The sequence below is a fragment of the Anastrepha obliqua genome, chromosome 5 (assembly GCF_027943255.1).
Source record: "Anastrepha obliqua isolate idAnaObli1 chromosome 5, idAnaObli1_1.0, whole genome shotgun sequence".
Lineage (NCBI taxonomy): Eukaryota > Metazoa > Arthropoda > Insecta > Diptera > Tephritidae > Anastrepha > Anastrepha obliqua.
This window is the reverse complement of record NC_072896.1, coordinates 75,503,465-75,527,917: the sequence shown is the minus strand read 5'-3', so window position 1 is coordinate 75,527,917 and position 24,453 is coordinate 75,503,465. Positions and strand designations below refer to the sequence as shown.

At 34.9% G+C, this 24,453-nt stretch overlaps 1 protein-coding gene across 1 annotated transcript in view; it reads right to left on the bottom strand.

Moving 5' to 3' along the window:
- LOC129248085 (serine-rich adhesin for platelets-like) overlaps positions 1-24,453 on the bottom strand; it is a 138,610-nt gene that overhangs the window by 45,184 nt on the left and 68,973 nt on the right. Inside the window, exons 4-5 of the mRNA XM_054887519.1 lie at positions 13,092-13,252; positions 6,575-6,847 (exon numbers count right to left, since the gene is read on the bottom strand). Coding sequence (XP_054743494.1) covers positions 6,575-6,847; positions 13,092-13,252 — 434 coding nt within the window. The remainder of the gene's footprint in view (positions 1-6,574; positions 6,848-13,091; positions 13,253-24,453) is intronic.

Below are 24,453 nucleotides of genomic sequence, written 5' to 3'. Positions count from 1 at the left end.
GAATATCTCTGAGTCCAACGATGCCGATAATATTCGTGCTGCACCACTTAGCTCGCTCATATAGAATAGTTCTATATTCAGTTGCTACTTGGGATGAATTACAGGTATGTATTACTGCTCTGATTGTTAGACTAGATCGTTGATCGCTTGTGCTACAGCGAGCGAGTAACTGAATCAGAACGCAGATGTATACTTAATCTTGGCATAAATTCTGTGATAAATTTACAATTCATACGGCCAAAACGAACTTGTAGAAAACAGTTATGTTATTTTTGCTTTAGTTCTTATGCATTGTCTACTCATAAATGATACTCAGTCTAGTGGCAAATTTCGCTTGTTAACAGTGCAGCCATAAAGGCCCTTCGAGAAAGAATTCGCATAAATTCTCTTAGAAAGAAGAAAATCATGTAGAGGGAAATGAGTGTATCGACCGGATTTATGTAAGACTAATTAGAGATGATCTCCACATGAAAGCCTTCCGTCGCTCAAATGATCATCTTTTGACAACGCGCTGCAGAAAATTAAACTCGACAGAAGCAAGCAGCTTCTTCGGTTTTAATTAGCAAATGACAAATGACTATGCTAAAACTTCTAAAGACGCAAAAAAGGTTGTTCCAAGTTCTCAGCGTGGCCACCATCCAGGCTCCGTAATGATTTGGTGGGGAGTGTCTTGTAAAGGCGTTACATCTCCTCATTTCTGCGAAAAAGTGGTTAAGACCGGTGCGAAAGTGTACCAGGAGGATATCTTCGAAGTCGTGGTGAAGCACTTAGCAGTTCTCTCTTTCATAGGCCACACACAGGAGCGGCTAAAAAACAATATTCCTGGGTTCATAGCCGCAGAAGATTGGCCGTCTGGAAGTCCAGATCTGAATCCATTGCACTACAGTTTGTGGTCATAATTGGAGGATATGGCTTGTCGAAGACCTCACATAAATTTGGAGAGTCTCAAATAATTTTTGGTTTGAGCAGCGACGTCAATATCCAAGGAAGCCGTGCGTGCTGCAACAACTGAACGGCCTAATCGTTTGAAGACTTGTGTATGTAAAGGCAAACGGATTAAATCGTATTTAGCGTATGGATGTTCTATGATAACTGTTGATGGTATGCCTAGGGCACCTTTTGTATCTATTTCAGGTGATCCCTACGGGCGCATTTTAGTACCTCTTTTATTTATCTTCTTATTTTTTTATGCTTGAACTCCCTTCCCAAAGCCCCCAGGCAGCGCCACCACTCTCATTCGTCACTAATAATCGAATATGTGCTTAAATTTAATCTAAAAAATCTTAGTTTTTCCTATTTCCCACTATTTATAGCACACTCTAGACTTCATAATCCGCATAAGCTGTTCAACTATGACCCAAATGCAAAGTTCTAAAACGGTTTGAGATAAAAAATTAATAAAAAAAATTTTGCTTGATATTTTTCTGATTGGTTGTTTTGATTTTACTCACAGAGGCATAGCAACGGATGCTGGGTATTGTAATATTATGGTTATTAATAAAAAAATATTTTCTATCAAATTATTGTTTGTAATTCTTTTATATACATATCCTAAATACCTCAAAACTATTCCTATGCGAGTGGGGCCGCGGGTTAAAGCTAGTTAGTAATGGTTTCTGTTTTTTCAAACTATTTGCTTGAAGTGCGGTCTTTCTCCGAATATTAAACAATTCTTTCACTTAATATTCTCGAGGCGCCAGAATGCTTATTCAACACTTTCTCCTATCGCTGGTTGTGCGCTACAAAGTGTTATGGAAATTAAGGATCTTGGAGTCGTAGTTCTCTCAAAGGTATGCCTCAATAAGAATTTTAATCTTATTTTTTTCGAGATTGTATTTATTTCGTAGCTTTATACCTACGAGTAACACTTACGAGTTTTCTGGCCTGAACACATTTAAAATCTTTTTCACAGCTCTGGTTCGTTCTGATTTAGAATATGCAACTATAATTTGGAGACCATATGAGCAATTGTCTCAAGTTAGTACTGATCAACTTAAGAACATTAGAAAAAGGAAGAACTGCGCCTTCGTTATCGTTTATGTATATATAAAATATAATTGGCGCTTACACATTTTTGTTGGTGTTTGGCCGATCTCTTTCTTCTATTTATCGCGTGCGTCTTGATGTTGTTCCTCAAATGGTTTACTTGTCATATTATTACCGGCGTAATTGTTTGCTCAATTTTACTTGAGAGGATAAGTTTTAATGTTCTGCAAGGGAGTCGTCGAAATGTTTACCTACGTTAAGCTCCTACGAAGTCGAAGTTTTTATTTAGGTAAAAAAATTCTAGCTGGAATTCTAGTTAAATTCCTCCTTGCAGTTTCAGGAATTTTGACTAGAATTTCCGCTAGACTTTTATTGCTTAAAAGAACTTCGACTTCAAACTGTAAATTATCTATATCCTATATTTTTTCTAGCTTTTATTTACTGCATGTTTAAAATAAAATAAATAAAAAATTAAAAAAGGGTTCTCATAATACTTCCTTGTGTAAGAAGAAAGTTATTTGCTGTTAGATTCATAATTCAACATGCGAAAATTGTATGCCATAATGGGTTATTATCTCATACTTTCATACAAAGGTAGTTTAACAAGCAGGGAGCTTGGTATATGGAAGCGGTGGTATTATTATTGGAATGCCACATTTTTAAAGATCATTCTGATTCAGATTAAATTGATTGAATTTGAAATGCATTTGCAAAATTATTCAGCCATCAATCATCAATCGAAATATTTATAATTTTTGCAAATGGCGTCATACGTCAATCATATTTGACACTTGTGAACTAGACAGCTGAATTATACGAATAGATAAGCAATGAAGCGCGAAAAGTAAAGATTTACTTACATTACTCGAAATATTTTTTTTTTTATTTAGTAAAAAGGTTGCTCAAAAGTGGAGTTTTTTTCATTTTTATTTCATTGATTAGTAAATGCCACCCTGGAACAATCAACAAAACATATTTTCTCTGCAGTTACATCCAACATTTTTAATAAAACAATAATTATATTACTTTGAAAACATATTAGTAAAGAAGAAACGTTTTATTAACCTTAAAACTAGAAAAAAGGGATATTTGTACAAGAGGATGAGTAGTTTTTATTGGATGGCATATTAACAAATTTCAAATCGATTCCTCTCAAACTTCGTCGGAAATTCAATTAAGTTCCCTCGCATTGGCAAAATCATTCACTGTGCATCGGGGTTGGGTTGGGTAGAGTCGGGTAAAATTGAATTGAATGGTTGACGGGTTGGGTAGGCTTGCCTTTAGCTGGTTGGCTAAATTGTAATGCTCACTGAGTGAGTGTGGTCAGGGCAGATGGAGAATGATAAAATAGTAATAATAAAGCTTGTTATTATAAAACCACATTAAATTTGAGCTGGCTGAGTACCTCAACGGATGGAAGTGAGTTTAGTGTAATTGACTTTCCCTGCTTTTATAATATTGCTTTTTGGCTATGGAAGCTTTGCTAGAAAACGTAAAAATGGTGGATTATTTTAACTGATAATTGTGATTTTTCCATCCACTTCAGTCTACTTCACATCAAGACTAGAAGTTTGTATTTACACAATTTTGTAGAGCAAAATTAGATGGGATTAATGAAAAAACTGAGTAAATGATGGCGCAAAAAAGTAATTTCGAATACTTTGTCGTGAAATGAGTAAGTCGATGGATATGTGAATTAGCGTAGAATTAAGCTGTAGAGTTTGCAAATATACTTAGATTTAGTTAACGGTGATAGATTAGTGAAATTACCGCTTAAGCTGCACGCAAAGAGGTGGAATGAAACTGCAAGATTTATCGATTGTCGAAAATTTAAAATTAAACTGACTATCATAAAATACTAATTAATAGGCGTAAATCTATTTGATATATTTATTCCTGCCATAAGTTCTGGTAAAAGTGAAGTCCATTATAGATATGAAATTATAATACTTTCTTTAATGAAGTTAGTTTTATTTAATAATGCCTATATTAAAAAAAAAATTAAAATTTTCATTCGAAATGGTCACCAATTTTTTATACAAGCCTTCAAACGATTAGGCAGCTCAGTTATTGCAGCACGCATGGTTTCCATGGATATTGACTTCGTTGCTCGAATCAAATATTTTTTGAGACTCTCCAAATTTCTGTGAGTGCTGCGACAGGCCATGTTCTCCAATTCTCACCACAAACTGTAGTGCAATGGATTCAGATCTGGACTTCCAGACCGTCAATCTTCTGCGGCTATGAACCCAGGAATATTGTTTTTTAGCCACTTCTGTGTGGATTTTGTCTTAAGGGCGGGAGCGGAATCCTAATGGAAGATTAAACGCTCTCCATTGAAGAGAGCACTGCTCAATTGCTTCACCACGTCTTCTAAGATATCTTCCTGGTACACTTTCGACCCGGTCTTAACCACTTTCTCGCAGAAATGAAAAGATGTAACTCCTTTACAAGACACTCCCCACCTAACCATTACGGAGGCTGGATGGTGGCCACGCTGAGCACTTGGAACAACATATTTTGCGTCTTTAGAGGTTTTAGCATAGATTTGGTGTTTTGCTTAGTAGAAACTTCTTCAACAGTGATCATTTTCTCATCTGTAAAAATAATATTTTCATGGCCATTGACCACGTGCCACCGAAGAAGCTGCTTGCATCTGTAGGGTCTAATTTTCGTCAAGCGCCTTTTTAAAATATGACCATTTGAGCGACGGAAGGCTTTGATGTGGGGAACATTTCTAATTAGTCTTGATATAGATGTGGTCCATACGCTCGTTTCCCCGGACATTGTTTTCTTCTCTCAAAGAGGATTTCTACGAATTATTTCTCAAACGGCTTTATGGCTTCACTGGTTCGAACCAGGCGAGGACGACCACGCCTTTGTTGTCACAGAATTGTTGCAATACTAAGTCTACGACATGCTTTATTTTCGTGGATATTATTGTTGGTAGAAGTATAATCGCGAGTCCAGTACCCACTTTGGATATTAACCATTTTTGTAGTTTTATTAGCAGTCGCTTCTCTTTAGTTGATGTGAATTTTCTGGGCGCATTTCTGCCATGAAAAATCTTTCCATGGAAACTATCCCTCTCGTGGAGACGGCATAGCACTCCAGGTCTCTCTGTTTTTTTATTTTTTATTTATTTAATCTAGAAAATTTAAACTTTCTTACAGCCTAATTGGAAAGCCAATATAATTAATAAAGCGCTTCAACAATTCATTCAATAAAAGTTTAAAGTTAGATTTCAATAAAGAAATGTCGTTTGCAGAAGAGTTTGAAAGTAAATTAATTCTTTCAAGGTTCTTAGAATTTGTGAATTATAATGTAGTTACTCCAGATGTAAACTTAACTTAAGTTACGTAAGAACTTAAAAATGTTTACCCAAACTATCAAATTAGCGTGCGTCTACCGCATCATTGGAAATAAGTAAGATCACACAATTTTTTCATATATTTTTATTATCAGTTTCGTTGAACTCGTTAAATAGTCTCTACTTCAAATAAATCGATATAAACTCTAGACTTAGTCTTTTGCTCTCCCTCAGCTGAACAAACTTTTAAAAGGTGCACATTTCGTTGATAACTAATTAATATTGCTTAAATATTTTTGAAGGTTTATTGAATTAAAAGGGGGTTAATCAGTTAACGTGGTTACCTCACCGCTCTTAATTTACCTAATTTAAGTAACTTTAGTATTCAGTATACTCTCTAAGTTCTTTACGGCTGGAGAAACCTATTATACATGTTTCCCATTCCGCAGGCTGCTTTTATATTTAAGTCAAGTTACGCTTAAGCTGAATTAAGTTAAGTTAAGTTACGTTTAAGTTACGTTAAATTACGTTTAAGTTAAGTTAAGTGACGTTTAAGTCAAGCTAAGTTAAGTTACGTTCAAGTTAAGTTAAGTTACGTTTAAGTTAAGCTACGTTAAGTTACGTTCAAGTAAAGTTAAATTACGTTTAAGTTGAGTGAAGTTACGTTCAAGTTAAGTTAAATTACGTTTAAGTTGAGTGAAGTTACGTTTAAATTGAGTTAAGTTAGGCTTAAGTTACTTTAAATAAAGTTACGTTCAAGCTTAATTAAATTATGTTTAAGTTAAGCTAAATTATATATACTCCTATAACAAAATAAAACAAAAAAAATATACATTTTTCCTTTCGATAAAAAATACATTCTATAAAATAAATCGAATAGTAACTGATATTTCTAGGAGCAATACGAGTAAGAATTGAAAGAATTGGATTTTTAAAGCTACCCGTTAAATTTGTAGCGAAAGGGTTAATAGTTTAGCACCCACCAGGATTACCTGTGAATTCGTTCACAGCAGTACCCATATTTGTCTGGCCGGAAATAACTATATTATAAACGAGCACCCAGCAGGTTTTAGAGAATAACTAAAAAAAAATCATCTTTTATATATAATATGAACAGTTTAAATTCTTCTCAGCAACAATTCTTCTTCTATTATACGAAAAATGATCTTAGTTCTAATTGACTTGATTATCTGCATGAGCGCACTCCCTCATACGAGTATTTGTGAGGAAGTGCAAGTGTGTTTGTATAAGAAATAGTAAAAGTGTTGCAGTACTTACCATACGGACATAAACATTGATATGAATTTCCCTCATGCCCCTGTGAGAGGTCCACGCAGATACCATTATTTGTGCACGGGCTCGGTGTGCAAGCATCAATTTCCTCACAGTGGGGACCAGCAAAACCGCTGCAACACTGACACTCATACTCCTCCATGGCGGGATTGGAGTAACATACACCTTTGCCAGAGCATTCAGCACTTTCGCCACAATTGTCGGTTTTTGTGGTAACCTTCAGACGAACGCACTGAGAGCCCCACAACTCGGAAACCACTAAATAACGAAATAAGAGTATAGCAAATGGATATGGTAAGCAAGCTTTGCAATAGAATACTTGTTAGAAAATGTGCGAGTACTTAAAAGTGAGTAAAAAGTGGGGTAGCTGAGGTAAATGTTTGCAAAACGAACAAATAAAAGAATTGAAATGTGCGTGGCAGTGGTGAAAACATTCACTGCTATGTTATTAAAAAATAATAATAATTTCACATTTTAGCACATGCATATACATATGTACATATGTTGCTTCAAATCTGCTAGTTAAGCATGCATTTATCTGGCAATAAGGGTTTTCTAATAGGGACGGGTTAATGTTCAAAGGCTGAGACGGCCATGTTGCTCTTGCGGTTGTTTTCTGTTCAGGCATTAATGCCAAATCACTATGGCAAGTTACACATTTGAGCAGCGTGTCGAATGATAAAACTTTATTACATATGATATATACACATATATGTACTATATATATACAGTCAGTCAGAAAAGTTCTGTCACAGTGACCCTTTTTTTCAATAGTCCCAGTATTTTTCATGGAACAATTGATAAAGTTTTGGGGATATTGAACAATACGGAAAAGTTTTTTCTAAAGGGTGGTTAAGTTTTAAGGGCCGGTGTTGATTTTGAATAAAATTCAATTTTTTTAAGATATTATTATCATTTCTCTTTATTACGATAATACTGGTATAGTTCAATTACGTATAGAACAGAATATTGTCAAAATGCCGCGGCCTCGGCGGCACACCTCTATCCGATGGTCCAAATTTTCGATGACGCTGAGGCATAATTGAGGTTCCAAGCCGTTAATGTGCCGAATTATCTCATCTTTTAGCTTTTGAATTGTTGCTGGCTTATCGGCGTACACCTTTTCTTTCAAATAACCCCAAAGAAAGAAGTCCAACGGTGTCAAATCACATGATTTTGGCGGCCAATTGACATCGCCGCGACGTGACATTATTCGGCCATCAAATTTTTCGCGCAAAAGAGCCATTGTTTCGTTAGCTGTGTGACAAGTGGCACCGTCCTGTTGAAACCACATATTGTCCACATCCATATCTTCCGATTCGGTCCATAAAAAGTTCGTTATCATCTCACGATAGTGAACACTATTCACAGTAATTGCCTGACCGGCCTCATTTTCGAAAAAATACGGCCCAATGATGCCTCTGGCCCATAAACCGCACCAAAAAGTCACTATTTGTGAGTGAATTGGTTTTTCGGCTCACTCTTGGATTATCATTTGCCCAAATGCGGCAATCCTGCTTATTGACGAGCCCACTGAGGTGAAAATGTGCCTCATCACTGAAGATGAAGTGCGCGATATGCATTTTGATTTGAACGCCCGTTTTCATTGTCTATCTTTGGCGTATTCTACTGCCTTAAAATATGATACTACCATAACCCATTCTGCATACCATTTGTGCAATATGAGCGATTTGAGCAACATTGCTTGACGTGCTGGTCCGCGGGATTGATATACCGAATGAAGTTTATCCCAAATATCCTTCGATGTACGACATTGTTTAATTTGCTGTAATTCGGTTGGAGAGATTGATAATACCAAATCTGACCTTGCTTTGGCATCGCTATCTATCCATTCGTTCACTGCTTCGGGTGGCGCTTCTGGTTTTATACAACTGCCATTCACGTCCCATTTTTTATTAAAATGGCCTCAACCTGTATTTTCCAGGTATCAACATTTTCTCTATTCAGACATTCAATACTAATTGCCGAAAAACTCATTTTTCAGTTTGCACTTCACGTTTTTTTCGTTTCTATGGATTTCTATTTTCTTCTGTTGTCAAGATCTTTTCTTTGTTTCGCACTTGGGGTTAAATGGGAACTATCCAGGCGCAGTGGAAGCGTGCTGGGCCCATAACCTATTAAAAATATCGCAGAGTCTTGTTCGAACGTGTTCTTCTTTATTTGAACAACCAGGAAGTGAAAAAATGTGTATTTAATGAATTGACATAAATGACATTAAGTCTAAGTAATATGGGTGATGCCAGATTTGTGATATATTATCCATTTCAACAAAATTGAAAATTCTGAGAAAAAAATTCGAAATTTTGTTAAAAATGTGATTCATTTTTTTTAACGTTGTATATAGTTAGAAACTATATTTTTATACAAAACTAACTAAAAAATGGACATGAAAAACCATGCGAACATTGTAAAACAATCTAAATTTTTTTGACTCATTGTATATATTAAATAAATTATGGTTAACGTAGACGCAAGTGAAGTAAATGTGCCACGAAGAACGTTCGATTAGAATCTGGTAAACTCTTTCATCATAAGATTTTCCAATATAGCCTAGGTCGCTGCTTAAATGTAAAAGCAAATTTAAGAAGCAGAGTCATTGAAAATTGGATGCCTCGAATCTGCGCCACAGAGTTCGCGTTGGACATTTGATCGATGTGTTATTCGTACCTATTGATCACGGCCGCCGTAGCTGAATGGGTGGGTTGGTATGTGACTACCATTCGGTAGTGCCCAGGTTCGAAACCCCAGGTATGAACATTAAATGATGGAAAAAGTCTTTCTAATAGCGTTCACCCTTCGGCGGACAATGGTAAGCCTCGGAGTGTATTTCTGCCATGAAAAATCCTAAAAAATAACTAGCTGTTCGAGGCATAACTGTGGCATAAAACTGCAGGAAACCATTTTGTGGAAAACATTAAGACGCACAATACAAATGGGAGGAGGAGCTCAGCGAAGCGCCCAATAAAGGGTGAAAGCGCGAATTGTATATTACATATATATATATATATAATGGCATGCATCTTTCAAATAAAAAATCATCTCGCTCTCTTTGGAAAACCCTATATAGATTATAATACATATATAAAGAAATTTTGCCATGACAACTTCATTAAGACTTTCTGCACCATATGTGAACGAGGTGCATGAAATTAGAGTGCTCGCCTAATGCATAGATACAACGTAAATATGTATGTTGATTTTGTTAGTGCTTTTGAGTGTTCGTTTGCAAGTATAGAGTTCATAGTAGCTACGCGGTAAATATGCGCAAAAATTACTAAGTTGTTGGTAGATTTCCAGCTGCTAATCAAATATGTAGACTGTCACGTGAGCCAAACGGCAGGTTCTGTCTGCCGCTGATTCGGCTTGTTTTAAACCTATCAACGGGATACAGAGTTTTGAAGAGAAATTTTTGTAGTTGTTGTAGGAAATTGTGAAAATTACTATTTTGAGGTTTATTGGAAGTTCGATCTGAAAGTGAATAAAACCACCCACCTTCATGAAAGAAATAGTCCGATAAATCGGTTTTTGAAGTATTTCATAGAAATGTTTTACGGCAGATTCATGGCAGATATACGCTAGTGATGGCAAGACTGTAGTTGGGAGTTTCGAGCCTAAGCCTAGGTAAGTTATGACAATCGAATACGACTAAAGCTACAGCCCTGAAAAGATTCGATATAGTTTCTGCTGATTTTGTTTTAATTAAGTGACTCATATAATAATTAGGCCAGCATATATTGAAAAGTTTTGACTATGGTATATTGTATTTATCAAATTAAATTAATTTTAATCAAGTTTTTTTTTATAAAAATATATACATACATATCATTCTATAATAGAAATCAAAAGACCCAAGCGTCTAACTTTGAGCAAAACTTTTAAGTATTCATGAAATTTCCATCAAAATACAGAATCTATAAAGTATTTTGAGAAAATTGCTTGTGATTCAGTTTTATGGTCCATTAAATTTTAGCACAAGGTGGCTCAAAATTAATAAATCCCTTTAATTTTTAATAACTTTAAAAAAAAAAAAAAAAAAAAAAAAACACAATATTTCGGGAGATGCAAATCTTTATTTGCAGCTTCTCAATTTTTTCTGTCAAGTGGAAAAGATAATATCAGTCAACTGGCTACCGTAGGTGTTGATACACATTTCCGGCCGTTCATCGAATTATCAAGATTTCCGGTGATAACTGTTCGCATTTCTGTCGAATATTCTCCCTAAAGCTCCGATTTCCTGAGCCGGCGACTTCAAGTAGGCCCAGAGAAGAAAGTCTCGGATGGTTAAATTGGACAATCTTGTTAATCATGCCAAATCCCCGAAACGGGAGACTACGTGACCAGGAAGCACTTCCTTTACAATATCCATTGTGATTTGTGCTGTGTGTGCGATTGCATCGTCTTGTTCAAACCAGGTATTTAGTAAGTCTCGTTCATCCAATTTTGGCGGTAAAAAGTCGTTTATAACGGCCTTTGGCGTTCGTCAGTAATAGTGAAAATACGGTCCAATCACTCCTTTCATACTGGTGAACGCTGCATTACATAGTGGCTTTGAGTAGATGTAATGGCTCTTCATGTATCACACACGGAGTTTCAGTGCCCCAAAAACTGATGAGTCTCCTTATTGACATAACCGTTTAAGTGAAAATGCGCCTCGGTGCCCATACTGTTTTTCGTCACAAAATCGTTCTCTTCTTTGTGGAGATTGAGAATATCTTGACAGTAATTCATACGCGCCTGACGGTCAGCAAGCAATAACTGATGCACTGTTTGCACTTTGTTCGGGAACATTTTTAAGTCTTTCGACAAAATTCGCTGTAGGTGTAGGGGTCCGTCTGGCGATGTCCAATTGAGTGACTTTCGTCTGGTTGATGCTTCTTCGTTCCCAGCGACATCGGCAGGCACATCAGTGATATTTTCTACCGAACGACTAGTCCGGTGGCGGCCACGCCGTGGAAAGTATCATGTGGTTCTAATCTGTTCGAGTCAACTGCCTAAGCGCCGGAATATTTGCTGAGTAGGCGCGACACGATTACGAAATCGACATCGATATTCACGCTGCGGCCGATCATTGGTCACCACCGGCCGATCATTGATCAAAAATTATTCCACGCTTTTGCTTGTCACTTTGTATACTGCAGCTGTCTAGTTCACAAGTGTGAAATATGGTTGATGTATGATGACATTTGCAAAAATTTTAACGTATTCCGATAAATAATTTTGCGCCACTTTTTATAATTTTATGGAAGTCTAAAGTAGCTTCAAATTCGCATTAGTTTTTGAAAATTTTTGTTTTTTGCCGACTGTGGTATGCATTTTCTTCCATGCAATGGATAAACGAAGCTGTGTTTTATGTAGGAAAACACGAAATACGTCAGGAAAAAAATTATAAATAATCAACAAGAATTTGAAGATTTTTTCATTAAATCTTTGTAGACTGTAAAACTGCGTAACCATTTTTCTTATTCGCATTAAAAGTTTTAAAGCTGTGATTGAAATTCGTCGATTTTCTGTAAATCTTGTGCAATATTTGAGACTGCGAGTATTAAGGACTCCGTCAAATCAAAACATAAATAAATACATAAATATTTAAAACTGATCAATCCGTGGCGCTTTTATAATTTTGCTACTTAGTGTACAAGTATATCGAGGAAGCGTTGTTGTTCGAAGACCCAAATGGCTAAGCTGTTCTATTTGGAGTTTCTAACTGATACAACTCAGCCACGAACGCTTTGCCAGCTGCAGATTGAACCAGGATGAGTGCCACACGACTTCACAAGCCTGCGTTTTGCTCGTTGGGCATAGACTGGCTTGATATTTGTGCCAACCAACCAATAACCAGGCAGCCTGCATGCGTGCACAAATACGCATTAAATGCACGAGCACTACAAAAAGCAACATAAAAGCGTTTTAGCTTTTAAAACTGTATAATGGCCAACAAGTGCATATACTTCCATATGTACGCAGCTAACTTAATATTAGCCTCGGCGTACAACTGATGGTACGACTAATAAACAGTCACACACGCACATCAACATATGCGTACATTAAGCCTTTTATATATACGAGTGTGTGCGTGTATGCCTACGTAGCAACATACGTTTGCTGTCAACACTCGATCATGCGAAGCACTCACCGCCACTAATACTCGTATCCCCTTGACGAATGAGGCAGAGGTGTCGCTCTTAGTTTGATTCGACCGGAAACACGCCAGTTTGCTGTATGAGCGATTTCCGCACAGCGACCCCAACGGTATTGCAAAGCATGCAAGCAGCTAATGACAACAACAGCAACAACTAAGTGTAGCAATACAAGCAAAAATAAGTAGATATAAGAAACTGTAAAACACAGCAAATAACAGTAAAGCCACCAGCTCAACGCAACTCAACGGCGTACAGAACAGCATGGGACAATAAATACAAGCATTTGGTGCATACATACATACATACATGCATGCGTTTGATATATCCGTAGTGGTACTCACCAATTAGCAAGTTGACTCCCTCGGTGAGGTCCTTATCATAGAGTGTCACCAGCTTTCTGCCATCGACAAATAGCGGCGTTATATCCAATAGTATACCCTCTGTAACGTCGCAATGCTCATGGCCCGAACGTGTCACCTGATAGACCTGGGTGTTGTGGGCACTGTGTGTTTGTTAGCATACAATTTGTTTGCATTTATGTGCGAATATATGAATGTATGTGTGCATTGGTGTGTGGTGTGCGAATAAGTTGAAATAGATGTAGAAAAGAGTAGAAATTTTTAGTTGGTTAGCTGTTTGGCGTTTGCTTTGAGAAAAATAAATAGGGTTGTCAGGGAAAAGTTCGAGGTGCACTTATGCACACACTTGTTTAAAAATGAATATTTCTATAGGGTCTTTCGGATTCGAGTTTTTGTATTTTAAATCGATTTAAATACGAATGAGTTTTGAATGGGAATTCATTGTTTCTTTAAAAATATATGGTATGTGAATTTGTGCCAATTTATGAATGATAAATAATAATTTCCAAATGAGCGATTCCATGTTAAGTGATACAAGCAGCTTGGACACTGTCGTTAATCCTTCTAAAAATAGCTTTATTTATAGGCATGAGTATAACAAGAAGTAAAAGGGGTAATTATGAAAAAAATTTAACAAGTTTTTAGATTTATTCATCTTGAAAATTTTGGTATAGCGTTTATAAAATTTAAATATCTTCGGTGCTGTTTAATGCTTTTATATATTTTTTTTAGCTTCTTAGGGCAAAATATATATAACAAGTTTTTTGTGTTATTCTCATGAAACTTTTTGTTGTAATTTCCTATTACATTATGTCTTCATAATTTTTGCAAATTCCAATATAGAGTTTTTAAGCCAAAATGTTGTTCTCTCGTTTTATTTAAAAAATTTTTTTTTTAATTTTTCTTTGTTTTCTACGATCAAATATGCAAGTATATTTAGAAAGACTTTTTGTTGGAAAAAGGGTACACGCCTTAAATTATGGAGCAGAGTTTTTTGGAAAGAAATATCTTTAGTTCCTTTTAATGGTTTTATAACTTTGTTTTAGTTTTAAAATAAATTATACTTTTCAAAAAAAAAAAAAAAACAAATGTTTTCTGAAAAATGTTTGAAAATTTTTTGGTCACTCTTTAAGTACAAGCATTATGAATATTCATCTAAAAGTTGACTAAATGTAAAAAGTTTTCAAAAAAATTTAAGATTTTGGGATTTATTGGGTATAGAAAATTTTCGCGTAGAGTTCTTTAAAGTGAAATATCTTCCATTATTGTTAATATTTTTATAATATTTTTTTTCTCGTTTTAGGATACAACATATATTTAAAAATATTTTTTTTCGATATTTTTGTCTACACAATTTTTAGGAAAATATTTTTTTTCATAATATTTTAAAAACACCCTCCCAATTACGGTTGAACAAATTTGTGTAGGTTACTCAAAGCGAAATATCTTCGGTTATTTGATCGTTTTGTTTAGTTTTTAAAATAAAATATACTTAAAAAAATATTTTCTGGAAATATTTTCTGAAAATATTTTCGGGAAATTTTTTTTGAAAATATTTTTTTAAACAATTTTTGAGTTTCTTTTCAGTTTTTAAATGCAAGTATTTTGAATGTAGTAGTAAATTCGTCTAACAAATTGTTTATTTGTAGGCTTGGGTACTACTTCTTAATGTAAACTGAAAAAGTTAAAAAAAAAGAAATTTAAGATTTCGAGATTAAGTGTTGAAGTGAAATATTTTCGATTCTAGTTTTTTTGTAGAGCTTTAAAATAGAAAGTCACAAATTCTTATGAAAACATTTTTTTATAATTTTTGAAAAACAATCTCCTGGAATGAAAACGAAAATTTTGGTATAGAATTGTTTGAACTGAAATCTCTTCGGTTCTTTTTAACATTTTTATAATAATTTTTTTTGAGTTTTAGAAGACTATATATATTTAAAAATATATTATTTTCGATTTTTTTTGTACAAAATTTTCATGAAAACATTCCTTTCGTAATGTTTGAAGGACACCCCCGATTCAAGGAAAATTTTGGTGTCGAGTTACTTAAACAAAATTTCTTTGGTGCATTTTAACTTTTTTATAATCTTTTTTCATTTTTTAAAATAAAATATACAATCTTAAAAAACATTTTCTGAAAATATTTTTTGAATTTTGTTCTTCAAACAAGTATTTTAACTATTGTAGTCAGTTCTTCTTAAGATTTGATATAAGTTAGGCTTGAGTATAATAAGAAATAAGCTGAAAAAATTTTCCAAAAAAGGTTTTGATTTTGAGATTTATTCAATGTTGACACAAAGTTCTTTAAAGAGATTCGATTCTTGTCAATATTTTTATAATGCACTTTTTTTAGTGTTCTAGGGTGAAACAATTTGTTAAAAAAAATTTTTTTGAATATTTTTTTCCACAATATTTTTGAAAACTATTCCCCTCAAATGAAAATGGAAGTTTTAGCTTAAAATTTTTTAAGTGAAATCTTTTAATTTTTAACCTCTTTAATATTTCGAGAATAAAATACAATTAAAGACATTTTTTATTGGAAAAATTAAATATTTTTTGTAAAACATTTTTTGGGAAATTATTATTTTTTGTTTGCTTTTCAACAACACAGATTTTTTTCTTATTTCATATTAATAGCTGGGACCATGCTCAGTAATCCCAGTAAGTTTTATAATGGGATCGCCATAACTTTTCGAGCTACATTCAAATAAGTACAGCAAATTAGTATAAAATGCGGCTTTAGCGATGCGCTAGCATACAACTGTAAGTGAATTAGTGAAATGGCCAAGTCTACAGTCGGAAAATTTACATATGCCTATACTATTATTAAGCTTAGTGCTTTCCTTGAGATGCTCTCATAGATAAAAGCCGGGCGAAATTCAAGCTAAATCGAGCTTTTCAGTTAAAAACTTTGATAATTTTGTACAGCTTTTTCTTACAGCAGTTGAATTTTCAATTGAATGGACAGCACGAGCTGGTACTTGAACCTTTTATGTAGGTCTTGTATCGAACCAGTCGAATTTTTCATCAAAATATACATAAATTGGATGCGCTCTTGGAAAATTTGAAAGACGAAAAAGGTCAAAAACTCTTTAAAATTGCGAATTTTCACCCATCTACATATTCTATAGTAGGCTCTAATTATTTTTAATTATTTTATTTTTTATTATTTATATTTTTATTTTATTATCTTAATTACTTTAGTAAATTGTAGACTTTCTAGTAACATATGTCGCCATTGACCGCGGCCAAAACAAAGTACCGGTAATATATACCCTCGAATTTGAAAGACCCTATAGGTATATATTTATAATCAGGTAGGAACATTTACACACACACACACACATTGATATGCAAAAGGAAATCCATTTGACATCACAGCAGAAACTGATGCTTTGATGCAGTGGAGAGAAAAATAAGTTGAATTTTATTGCAACACCAGAGTAGCTCCCTCATTGAGGCGACTTAAAAAAAAGAAGCAAATAGAAAATAAAAGCAAAGAAGAACTGTATCTTTGTACGCTTCAATGCCCCGCAACCAACGAGCACTCAATTAGTATTGAGAGTGCTAAGCAAATTGGGAATGCATTGAGGACAGAGTTTGACAGTGTTAGATGTTTTTTCGAAACAAATTTGGTGTTGGTTACGAGCTGCTTAATTAGTATGTACGTGCGTATTTAGATTTTTTATTTAATTTAAATATTTTTAATATATTTTGAAAGGGAAATGAAGGACTTTGCAAATACAATAAAATAAAATTCTTTAAAATTAGGCGAAATAAAAGGTTCTGAGTATTTTCTAGTTTTTCCCGATGAGGAAACTAGCATTTGGCATTTTACAGAATAAATTAAAAGTTTTGAAATTGAAAATAAATTTTGTAACTATGGGACATTTTAAATTTTATTTAATTAATTGCAAAAAAGGCTTAACCTAATTTGAATGAAGTTTCACTGAATTAGGAAATGGTTTAGTTTAACTTAAAAAATTGTAGATTAATTTGAAAATAGTTTGTGTGTAAACACTTTGAAAAGGGTTAAATTTAAACTGAAATTAGTGAGTAAAATCCGATTTGGATAAACTTTCAGCATGGCTAATCTTTTTCTCAGGGCAATGGAATAAGTGCTCACATGTCTGTAAAACTCAACTATTTTAATGACTTGGTTTATGAGTTCAATCGTGCTGTTCAATCGTGTAACTTGCCATGATGATTTGGCATAAACAACTGAATAATAAACAAAAGATTTGACAGATGTCACCAAAACAAAATGGTTGCCATTGGGCGCCAAAATCGATCCGCGCCAATTGAAAAACCCTTTAAGAACCAAAGAGACTTATACTTAATTCAATGAAAAATATAGAATTTAACAGTGGAAGACAGGTTAAATCTTTAAAACCTTAGACACGAAATTTTAAAAATAACACCAAAGAGCCTTTGGTTCCTTTTAGCCCGTCACATACAACGCAGCTCAGATGTTTATCTGTTAACGCATATTTTTCAAAAGTTTCATATTGAAACCTAATGAACCCAGCTTAAATGCTAGAAAAACGACATCCTTTATGCTTAATACTCCTCAAGACAAGCAGGTGAAAAAGAAATACATGCTTGCCGATCACATTCAGGTAGTTGAATAATGAAGAATAACCAGTTCCATAAATTGATAACAATCCCATATGCCACATATTTGGACACTCTGGATATAAGGCAATATGAGCTTGTCTCATTTGCATACTCCCGTTGCCCTCCAGTTAATACACAGCGAAATATTGCCCCAATTACGGATGGTGACTTCAATGACTAAAAGTGTTTTAACAAGGCTATGGAAGCCTGATCTGTGGCAGGTGGCCAAATGTTTTATTTGCTGGTTATTTTATAATATAAGCACTCTACATATATTTACGAGTAGAGTAATACAGCGGTCAGAAAATTACTGCCTCTGCGTGCAACTTAGCTTGGAAGAAAAAATGAAAGCGAAATGTATTCTTAACATTTCTTTCAACACATACTTAAGGTGCCAGAGTAAGTTTCGCAGTTTTGGATAAAGATTCTACAGTGGTATAGACTACGAATACCTCACTACCGAGTTAATAGCTATAAAATAGGCTGTGTTATGGTGAGGGACACGTCTGTTGCAGCACAACCGATCGCTATTCTGACAATCAGGCAGATATTAAAACTCTAAATTGAACTTGGAACTATTTAAATGAACTGCCCCACGCGGTGTACTACGAGTGTTGTCTGGGTCCTTGGATATAGAAACTTTGCTGGGCACGGATGAGGTAGCTAAGAGAGCACACCAATTCTGTCCAGTATGTGTGAAGTGGCCAGATCCGAGTTTACGGACATGAAACAGCAAATGGTAGAAAACGGTTTTTCTAGCGGTCGCTCCTCGGCAGAAAATGGCAAACCTCCGAGTGTATTTCTGTCATGAAAAAGCTCCTGATCCATCAAAGTCATATGTCGTTCTCGTTCAGAGTATACTTAAAACTGTAAGCCCCGAGGTCTCGATGAGCTCAGCTAAACACCTAACAATGGGTGTAAAGGGGTATGTATTTTGGTATTTCTTTATTACTAAACAAGTTTCGGATCAGGTCGTTTTACGCGCAAGCTAGCAATAACTGAAGAATTCTGGAATGAAGACAGAACTAGGTCCCTCATGAATCTAAACCGAAATTTCATTGGTACAGTAGTTTATATCACCATCGGGAACTGCCTAATGGTAACACATGGGAAACGTATGGGGTTTCACTCTAATGAATATTGCCGTAGCTAAAGGAACGAGGAGGAGGTATACAGCGTTGAACACTTCATTTGCCGACATCGCTGCTTAAACTCTTACTTAATTGGATGTCTGGAAAACTTATCCATAATCTACAGCCATCCAAAATTTTTCCTCAGCCATTAGTTGGCACCCGATTTCCATTTTATGAGAGAGAGATTAGCACTGAAGCTTGTACCAACTACATATCGCGGCCTCTGTGGGAAAATATAAGTAATCCACCTTATATAACTTTAGACTAACGAGGTAATAGAATAATTAACATATATTATTTTTTGAAAAAAAACTCATGTTTTCTCCATATCTACAATATATTTTACACATTTTTTGTGGAACTAATTCTCCGCAAGTAATTATTTTGTACATAGTTAGTGCACATCTCGTCCGTAATAACAACCAAATAGTATTTACATATACCGTAGATATATTCGTATATACAACGACATTTTACGTTGCAAACACTTTTGCTAAGTTTACTTGTTTGTATACTAAAATAACCCTGCCAACTAGTTGTGTACAGGTAACCCCCGTAACATTAAACAGCTATAGCTCAGACTCATTCTAACAAGGTGCGAGATTTGGTTGAAGCTCTCATAAAACATGAAATATGTAGGTATAGGTATTTGAGGTCACAATGTTTGTTTTAAAAAAATTTACGAAGATAAATGATTTTTGGGAAAAATATAAAATATTATATAAATTAAAAGTGAAAATATGAACGATACACTGCAGAAAATTACGAATAGAATTACTGTTGGAAAAATAAATTGGTAAATTAGGTTTGGCAGCAGCGATAACTGCAATTGCTGATAACGGAGAAGGTGATGGCTTATATCAAAACGTAGAAGTTACTCGTAAAAAGTGAACTGTACAAAGCATGAGAAGAGGCTTGGCCAAATAGTAATTTTTTATTTATTTTACTTACTTATTTACTTGGAATAAAATTATAAGTAATCATATTACAAAGTCAAGGCAACTAGCAGCGGAGACTATCCGCTCAACCATTTTTTAAATGAAGATTCTCAAAGTGGTTGGTTGGGTTGGTTAGTTGAAGTGGTGGTTCTCTAAGAATCCAATTAACGCTTCTGCACCATTTTGTTGCCATATTCTTCCCACCAATAAGTTGTACGGGTTATTCCTACACCTCTTCTAGGTTCTCAAAAAGCGGTTGGCCAAGGGTTAACATCCTAACCTTCCATAGGGTAGGGCATGACATTCATAGAGGAAGTGGAAGATAGCTTTCTTTTTCCGGTCGATCACAGCTATGACAGTATGAATTGTAAGGGATATCCATTTTGGCAGCATGCTCGCTCACCTATGGATCAGAAGTCAGTTATTACTGCCGATTCATATATATAATATCAATGAACGCCTTCTAAACATGGCGAACGAAGTAATTGCCCATATACGAGTAATGAACAAACGTTTAGCTACGCAATATAAAGAAAGAACAGGCAGGTTTTAGACGGCAAAAATCATGCGTGGATCATATAAATTGTATACGAATATTCGCTGAGGAAGCAAATGAATGGTGATTCCCACTCTACCTTATTTTTATTGATTTCGAAAAAGCATTTGACCGCCTAGAACGCAGTGCAATTTGGGAAGCGATGAGATGCGTGCTATCAAAACTCAAAAGGTTAGTAAAGGCACTCTATGCAGACGCCAGTCGCAAAGTTATTCACGAGCGGATGGTCAATGAACGAAACCTAACTGAAAAAGGCGTATACCAGGGATGCGTACTTCACCCCCTACTGTTTAACATAGTTCTGTTGTGATACTGACGTCGGCCCTCAAAATGAAAAGATGTATTCGCAGATCGTCTAGAAGTCTTAGATTTTGCAGACGAAATCTGGTTACTGGCGCATAATCATACTGACATGCAAGCGAATCTGGACGCAGTCACTCAATATGCAAGCAAAGTGGGTTTGAAAATAAATATCGCAAAATCCAAGGCTATGAAAGTTATAGTATATAACACTGCAAACTTCACCATAAACGGATATGCGATAGAGCAAGTTAATTCTTTCCCTTACCTCGGCAGTGTTATTGTGGCGAACGGAGGATCCAGTGCAGATATTAAAGAGCGAATAAGGAAAGCACAAACAGTGCTTGCCAAAAGGAAAACAAGGCGATTAATAGCACCGAGGGCTGATGAATAAAACACTTTTTTTGTATTGTATATTAACCCACACATACTTGCCCTGGCCAAACGAGGACTCAATAGAAATGCTCAAAATTGTATAAAATTTGGTTTTTATTTATTTACATAAATTAAAAACATAAAAAATATTTTAATGGTGTTTTATAGTGTACTTTGTTAAATAAAAAAATATCTCTTTTTACTTTATTTATTTATTTATTAAAAAGAGCAATAATTATAGTTAAATAGTTGGATATGAAGCACTGACCACCAAAGCCTTTTTTATTTGCAACTTTTTCAATGTTGATGTTCTCATTTTCTAAGATGAAATGAATTGAATACAGCAACATATATTTCTGTTGTAAACATGAAGAAAATTTCGGTACTGTTTGAGCGTAGAGTCTCCTCACGAGACGGCATTAATTTCTAATAAAATAAAATCGATTTTTAATGATTTTTCGTTCCATTAAATTGGTTTTAGAAAGTAATAACGAAGTTTTACTATTTCTTCTGCGAAATTTTGTCTGGGTTCAAATAGGTTTTCCCCAGAAAGTGTTGATAAAAATTCTTAACTTCACATACTTTGAACATAAGCAAACTTTTAAATAAGTTATTTCCAAGTACCAGGAACCTTCACTATGAAAAATTATGAATCAAAAATCCTTACTAAAATCATTTTTTCTAATTTTTAGAAACTAAACACTCCCTTTTCGTACTAGTAACATCTCTCCTTCGTTTTTGAAATGCAACTCCCATTTTATATGGGGGTCACCTGTATGTGTTTACAAAGAGCATATAAGTATATGCATGAGCTTTTTTCCATTTTGAATTTTCTCAAAGGCAATGCCACATGCCGAGTGCGAGGAGCAACTACCAAAAACCAACTAACGGAAGTTGCAATGGCGGAAGTTGTGTACGGTAAATTTTGCTTAATTAGTACTACTCGTTTTACCAGTTTTAATAGTTCGTATCGTACAAAATATGGTGCACACTGTTTGTGCGCTCAGCGTTAAGTTTTATTTAGAATTGTTTTACTAATTTTATGAGATTATATGTGGGTAGATGGTTGTTAGACGTGAGTGTGTGCGTGAGCGTGTGAATGAATGTATAAAGATTTGTTCGTATATGGATGTCGGAAAATGTGAGAATGATATCAGTGGCGGTAGTATTTACTAAAAGTTTTGTGTTTTCGAAATTGTAATGAAGTTTTTATTTTGCTCGAGTTATGGCGATTTGTGATAGCTACCTATGTATGCGTGAAGGTTGTGTTACCCTTCTGACCTAGCTTTTGTGTGGAGATTAAATAAAATTATACAAAATATTTCGACTCAATTCGGTATCGTAAACTGATTGGAGGAAAACTTTTCGTAATGCATTTCAAGCTACGAGTTAATGGATGGAGAAAACAAATTTATGTTTTTTACTTTCTAATCATTAAAAGTGTAATTTTGTGTGAGTTTAAAACGAAGGCAATAAACAGGAAACAAAGGCAATAAATAGGAAATAATAAACAATAAATAATATATTTTTGGAATAAAAAATAAGCAATAGAAAATAATATTTTAAAATAAAAAATAATAAATATTAAATAATAAGTAATAAATTTAAATAATAAATAATAAATAGGAAATAGTAAATAATTAATTATAATTAATAAATTAAAAACAAAAAAATAATAATACATTTTAAAATAAACAATTAATATTAAATAGGAAATAATAAATTATAAATAATAAATAAAAAATGCGAATTAATAAATTTTAAATAATAAATAGTATATGAGAAATAACAAATGGAAAGAATAAATAGGAAATAATATATAACAAAAAATAAATATTGGGAGGTTGAATTAGTTTTAAAGGTTTTTTTCGAAGATTTGGGGCTTTATTGTGAAAAAACGGTACAAAATATTTTATTCGAAGTATTGACCATCGCTAGCTACAACTTTCGCCCATCCTTCGGGCAATTTCCGGATGCCGTTTCTCCAAAATTCTGGCCGCTGCTTGGCTATCCATGACTCAACCCATATTTTGGTAGCCTCGTACGAGGAGAACCGCTGGTCCGCCAAATCGAGACTCATATGCCGGAACAAATGATAATCGGAGGGAGCTATGTCTGGACTATACGGCGGGTGGGGTAACACTTCCCAGCCAAGCGTTCCAAGGTATTTTTTGACAGGTTGAGCAACATGCGGCCGAACGTTGTCATGTTGCAAAATAACCTTGTCGTGCCTTTTTACCGTTTCCGGCCGTTTTTCTTTCAATGCCCGGCTTAAACGCATCAATTGCAGTCGGTAACGATCCCCCGTGATTGTTTCGCCCGGTTGGAGCAGCTCAAAATATACGACGCCGACCTGATCCCACCAAATGCAGAGCATGATTTTCTTGTCGTGAATATTCTGCTTGGCCGTCGACGTTGATGCGTGGCCGGGCAAACCCCATGATTTTTTGCGTTTTGGGTTATCGTAGTGGATCCATTTTTCGTCGCCAGTCACCACCCGATGCAAAAAACCCTTCCGATTTTGTCGCTCGATCAGCAATTCGCACGTAAAAAATCACCACTTTTGAATCGTCGAAACCAGTAGGCCTCCTGCAGCAATTCACGGGCTTGGGCTGTATTTTTTTTCAAATTGAAGCAGAAAAGCAAAGCTTCCCGCAAATTGCGTTTCGACGGCACGAAAGTTGACATACTCGGAGCACGAAAACACTGCGTTGTTTATACTTCAGCGAAATGACAGATACTGATAAACAAAGCCTAGGGATGAGGCTTTGTCATGAATATATATTCAGTATTGCCAACGCGATAAAGTGATAAATAGCGCCATCTGTGTGTCACCTTTAAAACTAATTCAACCTCCTAATAAGTAATCATATATTTATTGCGTTGAATAACTACACAAATAGATTTATCGCCAAATTTTTTTATTTGTTTCTTATTTAATATTCATAACTGTTTTATGAAAATATCGTTCATTCCCTCAAAGAACTATATAAATCCAAGTTTAAAACTTTGTATAAATTTAGAAAAAAAATGAATATTCACATGCAATTAAACATACAGAACCGGCAGAAAAAAACCAAAGAACGCCTTGATGCTTAGCTGAATAATCTTTGAATTGTGTTCACTCCAATAAAGGTAATTCCACCTGTTGAAATAGTCGCTGAACCAAAAATGGGTCTCGCTGGAGAAGATTATTTTTGACCAAAACCTGGAATTTCTGCCCCTATTTTCAGCACAATCGTGTACGATTGTGGGTCCAAATCCAACAGCAACATAAGCCGCGTTAACTCTCTGGCGATGTTCAATTCAGATGATTGGGGCTGAGGCCACATTTCTAGGCCCGCTTTCCTATTCACCCCAACGACGGCTATACTATTCCGCTGTGCAACGAATTGCCTGCGCACTGATGAAATGGCGATGACCGA